General features: G+C 40.7%; 1 protein-coding gene across 1 annotated transcript in view; it reads left to right on the top strand.

Moving 5' to 3' along the window:
* LOC124717185 overlaps window positions 1-12730 on the top strand; it is a 162297-nt gene that overhangs the window by 139560 nt on the left and 10007 nt on the right. Inside the window, exon 6 of the mRNA XM_047243962.1 lies at window positions 224-475. Within this exon, the coding sequence (XP_047099918.1) occupies window positions 224-475 (252 nt within the window). The remainder of the gene's footprint in view (window positions 1-223; window positions 476-12730) is intronic.

Raw genomic sequence — 12730 nt, 5'->3', positions numbered from 1 at the left:
CCCCACACAATTAGACCCCCCCCCCCTCCAAGACCGACTTCTAGAATCGCCCATGTGTCCAGCAAGCTTATTCCAGAATTGCTTGTAAGATAGTTGAGATGTTTTGAAAGTTTTTTTGTTGATACATTTCATAATGTAATTTCAGCTTAAATGTGGTGCCAGGTAGGTACTAAACACAACAACACAACAAACTAAAGACAACCACTGTAAATTATGTTTGCAGGGACCTGATGAGAAACAATGGCAAACTGCGAGTGTTTCTGATGCGCAAATGCAAACTCGAGGACCTTGCAACTGGACTTCTGGGAAGTTTATCAAATCTGGAATGGCTGGACCTGTCACACAACAGGATCTCTAAGTTTCCTTTGGAGTTCATTCAGAACTGCACAAAGCTGTCCTACTTAGGACTCGCCTACAATAAGTTTAGGGTCTTCAGCTCAGATATGTTTTACCAACGTGGTGGATCTCTTGCTACGTAAGTACACCTCTGATTTAGTTTTGAAAAGGATACACTGCAAAGATATCAGACAGATACAATGAAAAGACTGTTACACACTTAGCTTCTGGCCACACCCTTCTTCAGAAAAGAAAGGAAAGCACACAGATTCACACAAGCAGACATATTTCCCACACACAAGACCATTAACTCCATCCACTCTGGCCAGACTGCAATTGTTGCATCGAATGAAATCATAAGTGAGGCGAGGAAGGGGGATAGATGGCAGAGTACAGGTGGGTGGAGGGAAGAGTGCTGTCTGGCAGAGCAAGCAGACATTAGATAAGGCTGTCAGGGGCAGCTTCAGGAGGCTGCAGGGAGGGAAAGGGGGGGGGGGGGAGCATGGAAGGAGAGGAGCAGAGAGATGACAAGGCTGGTAGGTCTGTTGCCAGAGAGTGAGCACAGTGAGGGTGTGAATTTAGAGGAGGTGATAGGACACAGCAGGCAGAAACTGTCAGGTAGATGGTGTGGGAACAGTAGGTTATCATAGGTTGAGACCAGGATAATTTTGGGAGCAGAGAATGTCTGTAAGGGTAACTCCCATCTGTACAGTTCAGAAAAGCTGGTGATGGAAGGGAGGATCCAGATGGCCCTGGAAATTGAAGGCATTATGTTCAGCTGCATGTTATGCCACAGAGTGGTCTACTCTGATCTTGGCCACAGTTTGGCGATGGCCATTCATCCTGATGGATAGCAGGTTAGTAGTCATACAAATATAAAAATCTGAGCCGTGCAATGATTGGAGCAGAGCTGATGTATGACATAGCTACTTTCACAGGTGGTCTGGCCTCTGGTGTGGTAGGATAAACCTGTGACAGGACTGGAATAGGAAGTGCTGTGGGGTTGATTGGGCAAGTCTCACAGCTGTGTCTTCTACAGGGATATGAGCCCTGAGGCAATTGGCTTGGGTTGGGAGTGGCATAGGGATGGATTAGAATGTTGTGGAGGTTGGGTGGGTGATGGAACACCACTATAGGAGGGGTGGGAAGGATCTTGGGTTGGATGTCCCTCATTCCAGAGCAAGGTTACAGATAATCAGAGTCTTGACAATGGATATGGTTTAGTTGTTCCAGTTGAGGGCAGTATTGGGTGATGAAGGGGATGCTCCTTTGTAGCTGGTTCTGCGGGGTGGTGGAAGGATTGGGATGTGTGGGGAAATGGCACGGGAAATCAGTTTGTGAACTAGGTCCGGGGGATACTGCCTGTCTGTGAAGGTCTTGGTGAGACCTTCAGTATATTGGGAAAGGGAGTTTTTGTCACTGATTGTTAGAAATCCTTGTTTGATACTGTATATTCTTAATGAATGGAAATCTGAAAATAAGAACAGCTTTGAAATTTAATTTCACTATTGTTGGAATTTAATTTCAGTACACAAGTAATACTTATCTGTTCAAAAGCACACACAACCAATGTATATACCTGACTGTCCATTAGTTGCAGGCATGGATCCATTGGTGGAGGGGGGAGGGTGGTGTTCTAACAGTTTTCAGATGGCACAAGACAGTGTGGTACTCGGGTCAAGGCTCACGTCTCTCACAGTTGACTCACATATTGTATGCAGCCGATCTTCTTCTCGGGTCAGATGGCTGCGTTGATCTTCACAAACTCTTCTTCTCTGAAGGCATTAGCTGGTTAAGGGAATATCGAAATAGACTTCTTTTCTACTCTTGAAATGGTTCTGTTTTCTCACGATACTGTTGTTCAACTATGTTGTATTTTCATCTCCACAATAAAACAACTTCACAAGTTTCACACAAGCGTTCATCTCTCGCGACTCAACCCTGTCTTGGACCATTAGATACTAACAGATACAATTACATTATGTTTGGTTTAATAACCCCTGTAAAACCAGTTCTTGCTTCTCGCAAGTCCAACACGAGAAAAACTAATGTAATGTTGTTTGTTCAATACATAATTCATTTGTTCACAACAATACAGTCCACCATCATTGAATAGAGCATACTTACTCTCTCACCCTCATACTTAAAATATCGGATGTTCGAGACGGTGGAAAGCAGAGTGTCTCGAAATTCTTGAGGCACTACAGTGTCACGGGGTTATGAGCCCGCCTTTCCACATGCAAACAGCATTTGGCTAGAAGTGCTTATATTTTTGCGTACATCAATTTCCAACTGTCACAAATAATATGAAAAAGGTGACACAAAAATCATGAGTAAGTTCTCCTGTCTAACTTGTGAAACTGACACTCCTGGAAGAAAGGATAAATGCAGATAAATGGCTTAGTCCCACGCAGTGTAAGGGATTATGTATGCTGGTGAAAGGCAATGTTCCAGAACACAGATTGAATCTGCCAGTTAGTTTAGAAACAGCGCTCTCTGTGCTGCAGGGCAAAAGATTGATTCTAGGAAAAGAAGTACACTTGGTAGGTAATTTCCAAAGCACTCAAATGTCTGTAAGGGAACATAAAAAAAAACACTAAATTCATTACTTGCTTCCATCAACATAATAAATTTTGTTGAAAGTAAACAGATAAGAATGCGTATTTATTATGTTGGTTAATTTGAAATTAAAAATATTTGAAATACACTATACATTCCTACCTAATAGTCAGTATGTCCACTTTTGGCATGAATAACAGCACGGACACATTGTGGCATGGAGGCAATGAGGTCTTGGTGGGTAACTTGAGGGAGTTGGCACCACATGTGCACACACAAGTCACCTAATTCCCATAAATTCTGGGGAGGAGGCAATGAGCTCTGACACCAAATTCAATGACATCCCACATGTGTTCGATCAGGTTCAGATCAGGCAAGTTGGGGGGCCAGCACATCGACTGGAACTTACCGCTGTGTTTCTTGAACTGCTCCATCACACTCATGGCTTTGTGACATGGTGCATTATCTTGTTGAAAAATGCCACTGCCATTGGGAAACATGATCGTCGTGAAGAGGTGTACATGGTCTGCAACTGGAGTACGATTCTCCTTGGCCATCATGGTGCCTTGCACAATCTCTATTGGACCAATTGATGCTCATGTGAATGTTCCCCGGAGCACAATGGAACCACTGCGAGCTTGTCTCCATCCCACAGAACAGGTGTCAGGGGGCTGTTCCCTGGAAGAAGATGGTTTGCCACCCCCCATTGGCATGATGAAGTAAGTATTGTGATCCGTCAGATCATGAAACACTTTGCCACTGTGCGAACATTCAGTGATGATGGTCATGTTCCAGTTTCAGTTTTAGTTGCCAATATCATTAACAGTGGATAATGCATGGGTTTTAAGCTGCAAGGTCCATCGTTACGAGTCTTCAGTGCACTGTGTGCTCAGACAACCTCGCACTCCACCCAGAGCTAAAGTTTGATGTTAGTTTCACCAAAGTTTGCCACTTGTCCTGTTTACCAGCCTGCCCAGCCTATCGTGTATGACATCTGTGATGAAGGGTGGGTACCCAACAACAAGACATCTGGACACGGTTTCATCTTGGTTTTGCCACATGTTGAAGACACTCACCATAGCATTCCTTCAACACTTCACAAGTTGTGCAGTTTCGAAAATGCTCATGCCGAGCCTCAAGACCATCACAATCTGCCCTCGGTCTAACTCAGATATATTGTGTACCTTCCTTGTTCTGCACACAGACAGCAAGCTTACTGATACTACATGCACTATGCATGTGTCTGACTAGCAATAATTCCTCATCAGGTAATCTTCTATCACCTGGATGGGTTTATATCAAGAGTAGATCAGTGGTCATAATGTTCTGGCTGATCAGTGTACATCACTGATGTATGTCTGTAATATAAGGAACTTTCAATGTAATAACTGCATAAATAAAAAATCATTTTCTTTGATGATGATTACTGTCTTCTAACAATCTGTATAGCCAATTGTATCAAATAGCCTGTATAACAGGTCATATGTATATTTAATATTACATTAATTGGTGTTTTGCATATGTTACTACAGACTATATGAAATGTGTCAACTGTAAATGGAAAACCTACCTCTAGTTGCTATAAATAAACGTAAATTCTAGCATTTCTTCAGATTATGTCAGTCATCAGCAATTAGTTTTGTGCTTTGAAGCTTTCTCCCTTTAGCTGCAGTGAGAAGTGAGCAAAGTGCATCAGTTTTCATATGTCCAAAGTTTTGGAATAATGCTTCTTTCGTGAAGATATTAAATGGAATGATCACATAGGCTCAGTCTTGGGAAAAGCTGGTGGTATATTTTGGTTTATTGATAGAATACTGGGGAAGTACAATCAGTCTACAAAGGAGATTACTCACAAATCACTCATATGGCTGGTTCTAGAATATTGCTCAAGTATGTGGGACTCATACCAAATAGGACTAGCAAGGGATATTCAATGTATACAGAGAAGGGCTGCATGAATGGTCATAGGTTTGTTCGACCCCTGGGAGAGTGTTGTGGTGATGCTGAAGAAAGTGAACTGGCAGAGTCTTCAAGATAGACGTAAACTATCCCAAGAAAGTGTACTTACAAAGTGAAGAATTGGCTTTAAATGATGAGTCTACAAATGTACCACAACCCCCTACACATTGCTCACATAGGGATCATAAGGAGGATGAGATTAGAATGATTAGAGCATGCACAGAGGCATTCCGACAGTCATTCTTCCTGCGCTCCACATGCGAGTGGAATGGGAAAAGACTCTAATAACTGTTACATTGGACTTCGCCCTCTGCCATGTACTTCACAGTGGTCTGCAGAGTGTAGAAACAGGTGTAGATGGAGGTGTAGAAGGCTGGGACTGCAATTCAGGGCTAAGTGTGCTGCCTCATGGTGTTTCATGCTTGTTGAATAAATCAGACACCTACATGATAGCAGTAAAGATTAAAGAACATGGTTGTATACAGCTGAAGTTGGATGAGAGTTTACAGTATATGGGATATGTATTACAGACAAAAGAACTGATACTATACTTGCCACTCCTGTCTGGTGGCACACGGCTAATCAGGAAATTAATTCTCTTGAATATAATTCTGACAAAAGGTAATCTCTGAATTAATGGATGAGGCAACAGGTTTGTCATTTTGTCTTCTTTAATATGAGCATTGCTTCCTCACTTCATGTAACTGTTGTTCCAGATAAGGTCTAATGCACTTTATAATTAGCCTAAAGTCTCATTAAAGACTATCACTTCTTTAAATTGACATATTTGTGAACTGGGAGGAATTAAATAATATGGTACACTATATTATATTTTAATATGCAGTTATCTGAACTACTGCAATACATACAGATACCTTTAAATTAAGATCACTGAACTGTCAGAAACTGAAAACAAGTGGGCTTTTAAAATGGCAGTAATTAATTTCATATTATTCTTTAATGATGTGTGACTCATGTCAGTATTGATTCATACGCTGCACAATTGGTTCCAAAAACAGAGGTAACATGAATTTTCTAATACTTCATAAGATATATGTTATATAGCCTCTAACAGCGGAAGATTTTCCTTATCCAATAAACAAGCCTGATGTCATTCTGATGCAATCCTTGGTTTTTTGAAGGGTTTATATTTGTATTTTTTTTAAAAGAACTTTAATTATTTTCCTTTGTTGTGACATGAGGGCATTATACTAATTTTTCTTTCGGGTGAATATTTTGTTTTTTGATTACACTGAGTTTGACAATTTGCATCTTTTTGCTATTCCTTTTACAGAAAATGCCTTTTCTTATATGTTAATTTTTATCATTCTTTGCTTTTTCCTTCGCCAGTGTATTTTATGTTATAAGGTCAGATTTCTTGTTTGTCCTGGATAAATTTTAACTTCGCTTCACCATTAGGCTTATTATCGATAGAAAACCAGGCAGAAGCATGAATAAGGCCTTCACATTCTGTTATGATTGCATTTGTTATATTGAATATTTTCTCTAACCTTGAAAACAAAAAAACAATTATCATTTTATAATTACAAAAAAGTCATGGTTTTGGATAAAAGTTTTTTGCTCTAATAGTATACTTTGTAATGAACATATTCACATAGATCAAATTAAAAGTTTTTAAATTCATATGTAAACACATTTGATGGGAAGTTTTTTTGATAAAGATTTTTTGTTCAAAGATTGTGTTCATATTTTCATATAATTTTATTTTGTTACTTTTGAATATCTTGGTAAACTGTCTTTTTCATTATTTCAGTCACTTTCATGTGTGGACAGGTGGTGGGTTGTACAAACTGATTTCATCAGAATTTCAATTACAGTACAAATAACAAATGGAAATTATTCTTGTTTATTTCTTGGCTGATCGGTGTGCATCCTATTGTTCTGGTCAAGGGTATGTGGTTTGAGACATAAAGAAGGAAAACCTTCATGATGACAGCAAAGAACAAAGATTTTAGGAACACTGCTCATCAGATGTGGCAGCATCACATGTAACAACTGTACATAAGTATCCGAAACAAACAAATAACTATAGCTTCCTGGGGAGAAAAACATAAGCCAGAAGTGTACTTTTTGAGCTTTACTTTGCTAGCTTTTGGGATGTAATCCCTTTCTCAAACTGCAGGAGGAACAAACACACACACACACCTGTCTCCATACATTGTGCTCGTTTGACTGCCAGCTCTTTCCTGTCCCATGGTGAGTGTACTGGTGTGAGGTGGGGGTGCAGTGTGGGTGGGGTGAGTATGAAGAGTGGTGGGAGACAGGGAGGGGGTTGGGGGGAAGCATCTAGTGGCTCGTGGGAGAGTGGGGAGCCATCTGTGGGCTAGCTAGGGCTGCAGGTAGAGGGGACACGTGGCAGACGGTTGAACACACACACACACACACACACACACACACACTCTATTTGGTGGGGGATGGGGGGTCAGCAAGCGACCTTAGGTTTAGGCTAGGGAGGCTAAAGGAGTGAAGGATGTCCTGTAAGGGTAGCTCCCATCTGTGCACCTCAGAAAGGTTGGTGGGGATGGTGAGGACCCAGATGGCACAGGTTGTGAGGCAGCCATTGAAATCTCACATGTTGTGCTCTGATGCATGTTGTGGCACAGGTGGTCCTCCTTGTTTTTGGCAACAGTTTGACGGTGGCCACTCATTGTGGTTGACAGCTTGTTGGTTGTCATACCAATGTAAAATGCTGTGCAGTGGTTGCAGCAAAGCTGGTATATAATGTGACTGCTTCCACAGGTGCCTCAGCCTCTGATGGGGTAAATAGGATGTGCTGGCTGGATGGATAGGGCAGATCTTGTAGCTGGGTCTTCCACAAGGGTGTGGCAGAGGATTGGGGGTCAGAGTGGCATAGGGATGGACTAGGTTGTTGTGGAGTTTGGGTGGCTAGCGGAGCACCACTTTGGGAGGGGATGGAACTATCTTGGATGGGATCTCCCTCATTTCAGGACATGATAGTCAAAGCCCTGACAAAGGATGTGGTTCAGTTGTTTCAGTACTGGGTGGTATTTTGTGACAAGGGGTTGCTTCTTTGTGCATGGTTCTTGCGATGGATGTGAGGATCAGGCAAGTGCGGGGATATGGCATGGGAGATCTGTTTGTGTGTTAAATCTGGCCTTACAAATGTCTGCTTGTCTCTGTGTATGTGCGGATGGATATGTGTGTGTGTGCGAGTGTATACCTGGCCTTTTTTCCCCCTAAGGTAAGGCTTTCCGCTCCCGGGATTGGAATGACTCCTTACCCTCTCCCTTAAAACCCACATCCCCTTTCGTCTTTCCCTCTCCTTCCCTCTTTCCTGACGGAGCAACCGTTGGTTGTGAAAGCACCTCTGCTCTAGGGTGGGTTAGAAAAGCCAGTGTTCATTATGCAAACAGCCAGTGGCTCATCACCAAATGGACATGTTGTATTCATGCATTTTCCACTTCACTCACCTGTGCCAAGCTTAGCAAGGAAATATTTTTCAGCAGCAAGAACTAGCAAAGAAATGAATTTAGTCTTCTATCAAAACCCACAACAAAACTTTGATTTTAACTCCAAGTATTTTAGAGCACTTACAATCACTCAAAAACAGTATGTGTTGTATCTTATAAGGACTTTTTCACTTCAGTGTGATTTATTTTCCTTTAGTTCTATAACTATTACCATAAACCTTTTCTCAAATAAAAACCTATAGACAAAGATATATATGCAGAGCCTTTGCCCCTAGCACATTAATTAGCACACTTAATGTGGTGTCACCGCCAGACACCACACTTGCTAGGTGGTAGCCTTTAAATCGGCCACTGTCAGTGATTGCAGACCGAGCGCCGCCACACGGCAGGTCTAGAGAGACTTCCTAGCACTCGCCCCAGTTGTACAGCCGACTTTGCTAGCGATGGTTCACTGACAAAATACGCTCTCATTTGCCGAGACGATAGTTAGCATAGCCTTCAGCTACGTCATTTGCTACGACCTAGCAAGGCGCCATTATCAATTGCTGTTTATCTTGTGATGCATGTACCGTCAGACCGATGGTCACCAATTATGGATTAAAGTTAAGTATTTCAGAAGCTATGTACCTTTTTTGCTAGTCTCAATTCCTTGTCATTTTCCAGACCTCACGCCAGCCTGCGTGAGTTTAAACGCGTGCCCTTCGGCCTCCCGTCCTAGTGGATTGGCTGTCTTGCCAGTCCACAAAACTTAATGCATCACTAAAAATTTTACATTTTATATTAAAATAAAAAAGGGTTGTGTTTTTTCTGTTAATAGGTGCTCACATTTACACAGAGTTCATTTCTTGGGGTATTACTTGTGCCCATGTGCGTACCTTTATTCTGTATTCTTGTCGTCTTCTTTGTAACATTTCCTCACTTCTCCAATTAACTGCTCCTCATATAAAATGTGGAGAAGTAGCATAAATAGCACTTAACATCTCCAACTACATCTAAGTGGTAAATTTCAATCATCAGGAAATAATTATTTAATACTACACTTCAATAACTATCTACTATTTAAAGTACGTGCATTTCTCTATGTGCACCCCTGTGCTAGTGAAATGTGCGTACTCCCATAAGAATATAATTTTTCATCCTTTCATATACAGTGTATGCACGATACTTCTAGGATCCATTAGTTATAATTTTTTGTATCGTACAAGAGGTCTGTTTAAAAAATTCCGAAACGTTTGTAATTTCATGCCAGTGTTGTGTTGGACTAAAATGCACTTGACATCCCTGTACATGCCTGTGTTTAATGTGTAACTGCTGGAAGTTTAGTTTTTATATGTCAGCTAGTTATTATTCAGTGCTGTATTAAGTGGAATGTTGTGTTGCACAGTTTGCAAATTTCAAGACGGTAGAGTTAGAGGAGCAACACGTCAGAAGTAAATTTTGCATGAAACTAGAGGAAACCTTTATAGACACATCAAATGGTGCTGGAAGCCTATAGTGATGAGTGCTTAAGCCATATTTGGGGTTACAAATGGTTCACATGGTTTAAAGATGTTAAAGACGACCCTCATTCAGGACGCCCTTCAATGTCTATTGACGACTTTGAAGGATTAGTTCGTTATGAATTCATGACAAGGAGACAAACTGTTAATCTATGTTGGGATGTGTTGCGATGTGTGTGAGAAAATGTGAGGAGGAGTAGGCCAAAATGTGAGGAGGAGTAGGCCTGAAATGCAGTGAGACATTTCATGGCTCTTGCATCATGATAACACATGCACATTCATCCCTGTTGGTGTGAGACTTTTGCACAAAAAACGAAATCACTGTGCTGCCTCATCCTCCATACTCTCCAGACCTGGCCTCTATGGACGTTTGTTTATTTCCAAAGTTGAAAACCCACTTGAAGGGATGATGATTTGCAACGATATATGAGATAAAAGAATATTCGCAGATGGTGCTTCATGCTATTCAGCATGAGGCATACCAAGACTGCTTGTGGATGTGGAAATGGCATTGAGACCAGTATATCAGTTGTGGAAGATAGTGTCTTGAAGGAGACCATGCACAGTAAGTAAAAAGCAAGTGCAGAAAAATTTTGTGGACAAAGTTCCAGAATTTTTTGAACAGATCTAGTCTCTCTCTCTCTCTCTCTCTCTCTCTCTCTCTCTCTCTCTCTCTCTCTCTCTCTGTGTGTGTGTGTGTGTGTGTGTGTGTGTGTGTGTGCGCGCGCGCTCATATGGTGTGGAGAAAGGCTCTTAATTTTATGGGTTCCTGGATATACCAGTAAGAATGCTCCAGCTTGGGTATAATGGCTATTTGGAATGTTCTTAAATACAGCAGTTGTCATTTTTTTATTCTTTTTATTTAACAGTTAAGATTAAAGCAAAGTAATACTCTCTTTTGGGTTCCTGTAATAATGACAGGCTTATTACTCATGGAATGGGTTGGGGTATAGGGCAATGGTTATCCAGCATTGTGATGTACAGCTGACACTTAAACCCTTGGATTAAACTGTGTCTTTCGTGAAACAGCTTTAGATATTTCAGCAACACACCTATTGCATTGTTGATCAGTTAAGTATCTAGACTCTGTTGCCTTTTGGATTATCTTTTCCTTGATATTGGCCACAGAAACAGTTCAGTTAGTTGTCTTTCTACATAATCCATCCCTCTGCTTATTGTTTGAATATTTACCATCGGATTCAATAGTTATTTGCAATTCTACCTCTGCCTTTATGACATCAAAATTCAAATGACATATTCCAGCTGAAAAGTTAATCATTGTGTCTTTTTCACAGAGGAACTCCATCCCCAGTATACAACACATTACCAAAAATTTCACTAGTAATAATGTGCACAATATTGCTACATTTCTTAGTCTAAATAGTATTCAGACCTCCCTTACATAAGTCCATGTAGGTAACATCTGTGGCAACACCCATGTCTAGCATTACTGTAGTTAATATAATGCCTAGCATACATGGTAATTGCTGACTGTAGCATGATATTGTGCTATCACATTTTGCATCCTGGGAATAAATTTTGCCCATGGCGTCATGTCTGTCCTTGTAACTACTTAGTTGAACTGATGGTTTTCTTTCATACCCCATCTATTAACCATCATTTGGAGGCGCAACATGGTTGAGTTTAGTTTACCAGATGTGACATGGGCGGACAGTTCCTATCATTTTCCACTTCTTGTATTTTAGCTGAAATATGCCAGTTTGAGTCACTTTGTCTGCTCCATGGTGGTTGCACCACAGGTTGTGGTTAGTGATGTTTGCATATCCCAGGTTTTTCTGGTTTTCATGTCTTCTTTGCTTTCTCCTACTGTTAAAGACATTATTTTGGTTTCACGCATAATTTGAATTTCCGTTGTGCCAGTCCATCGGAACATTATTTCAGCCTTTATTGTGACATGTAAGATCATCACGACTTCAAACAATTTTTTCATTATCACTTCTGCTGAGTCAGCCATTGTTGAACACAGCTTTTCAGTCTTCTTGTATCAGATTTATCAAAATCAATATCGCTAAGAAATCTTCTAAATTTGTTTTAGGGACTGTAACTAATTTTTCCTCTGTATATACTAGAAGTTCTGCCTTCAGTAGCAAGCTCCCTTGCCATATTTGAAATGGTTTTGGGTTGAATAGTTCTTTACAATGTTATTCATGTACCTCATCTGACCAGTACTTCACCAGAAATACTTTCTTAAATTCATCACACATTCTGCAGCTTCTGTGGCCCACATTGGACTTTCACCTTGTATAAGCTCACTCACGAAGCCTTTTTTTTTCTTTTTGACCATCCAATAAGCATTTTTGCATGGCTCTGTGAAATGTGTGAATGAACACTGTAGGGTGAACAAATTTCTTTCCTCACAGAAAAGTTTGAAAGTACCTGTGGTAGATTACATTTTGTTCCAGCAGCAGCACAGGTTATAGTGCTATGGCCCCTATATTGTATGTAGTATTGCATAATGATGTATTTGCTGCTAGTTGATATTTGTAGCAATTTCGTTATCACTGGTTCAGAAATGAAATTACTCCCTGGCCTGCGCACTTCTTGTTGCATATTTCCTTCCAGATAGATCCTGACCTAATTTTTCTGTTGTGCTCCATAGTTTGGTTCCTACAGGATCGTCAGAACAGTTACATTCCTCCATAACTTTGATTGAAAATTTTTCCTTGTGCCTTTGTACGCTGGTACTTAACAGTTGTATAATTTGAGTGTCATTTTTGGATACGCAGGCTGTGAGGTATTGTACAAAATGTTTATCCTGCATTTCGAACTGCTTGTGCAAAACTTGTTGGTGGTCTTCTGCAAAATTGTCAGTCCTGTTCAAAAGCGGTTAGACTTTTAGAGGAATGCAGAATTCCTGTTAATTTCTGCACCACCTCCAGAATATCTTCATGCATTTTCTTCAGT

This window comes from Schistocerca piceifrons, chromosome 9 (genome assembly GCF_021461385.2).
Source record: "Schistocerca piceifrons isolate TAMUIC-IGC-003096 chromosome 9, iqSchPice1.1, whole genome shotgun sequence".
Taxonomy (NCBI): Eukaryota; Metazoa; Arthropoda; class Insecta; order Orthoptera; family Acrididae; genus Schistocerca; species Schistocerca piceifrons.
Note: the sequence above shows the minus strand (reverse complement) of the source record. Positions and strands in the feature narration are given on the sequence as shown.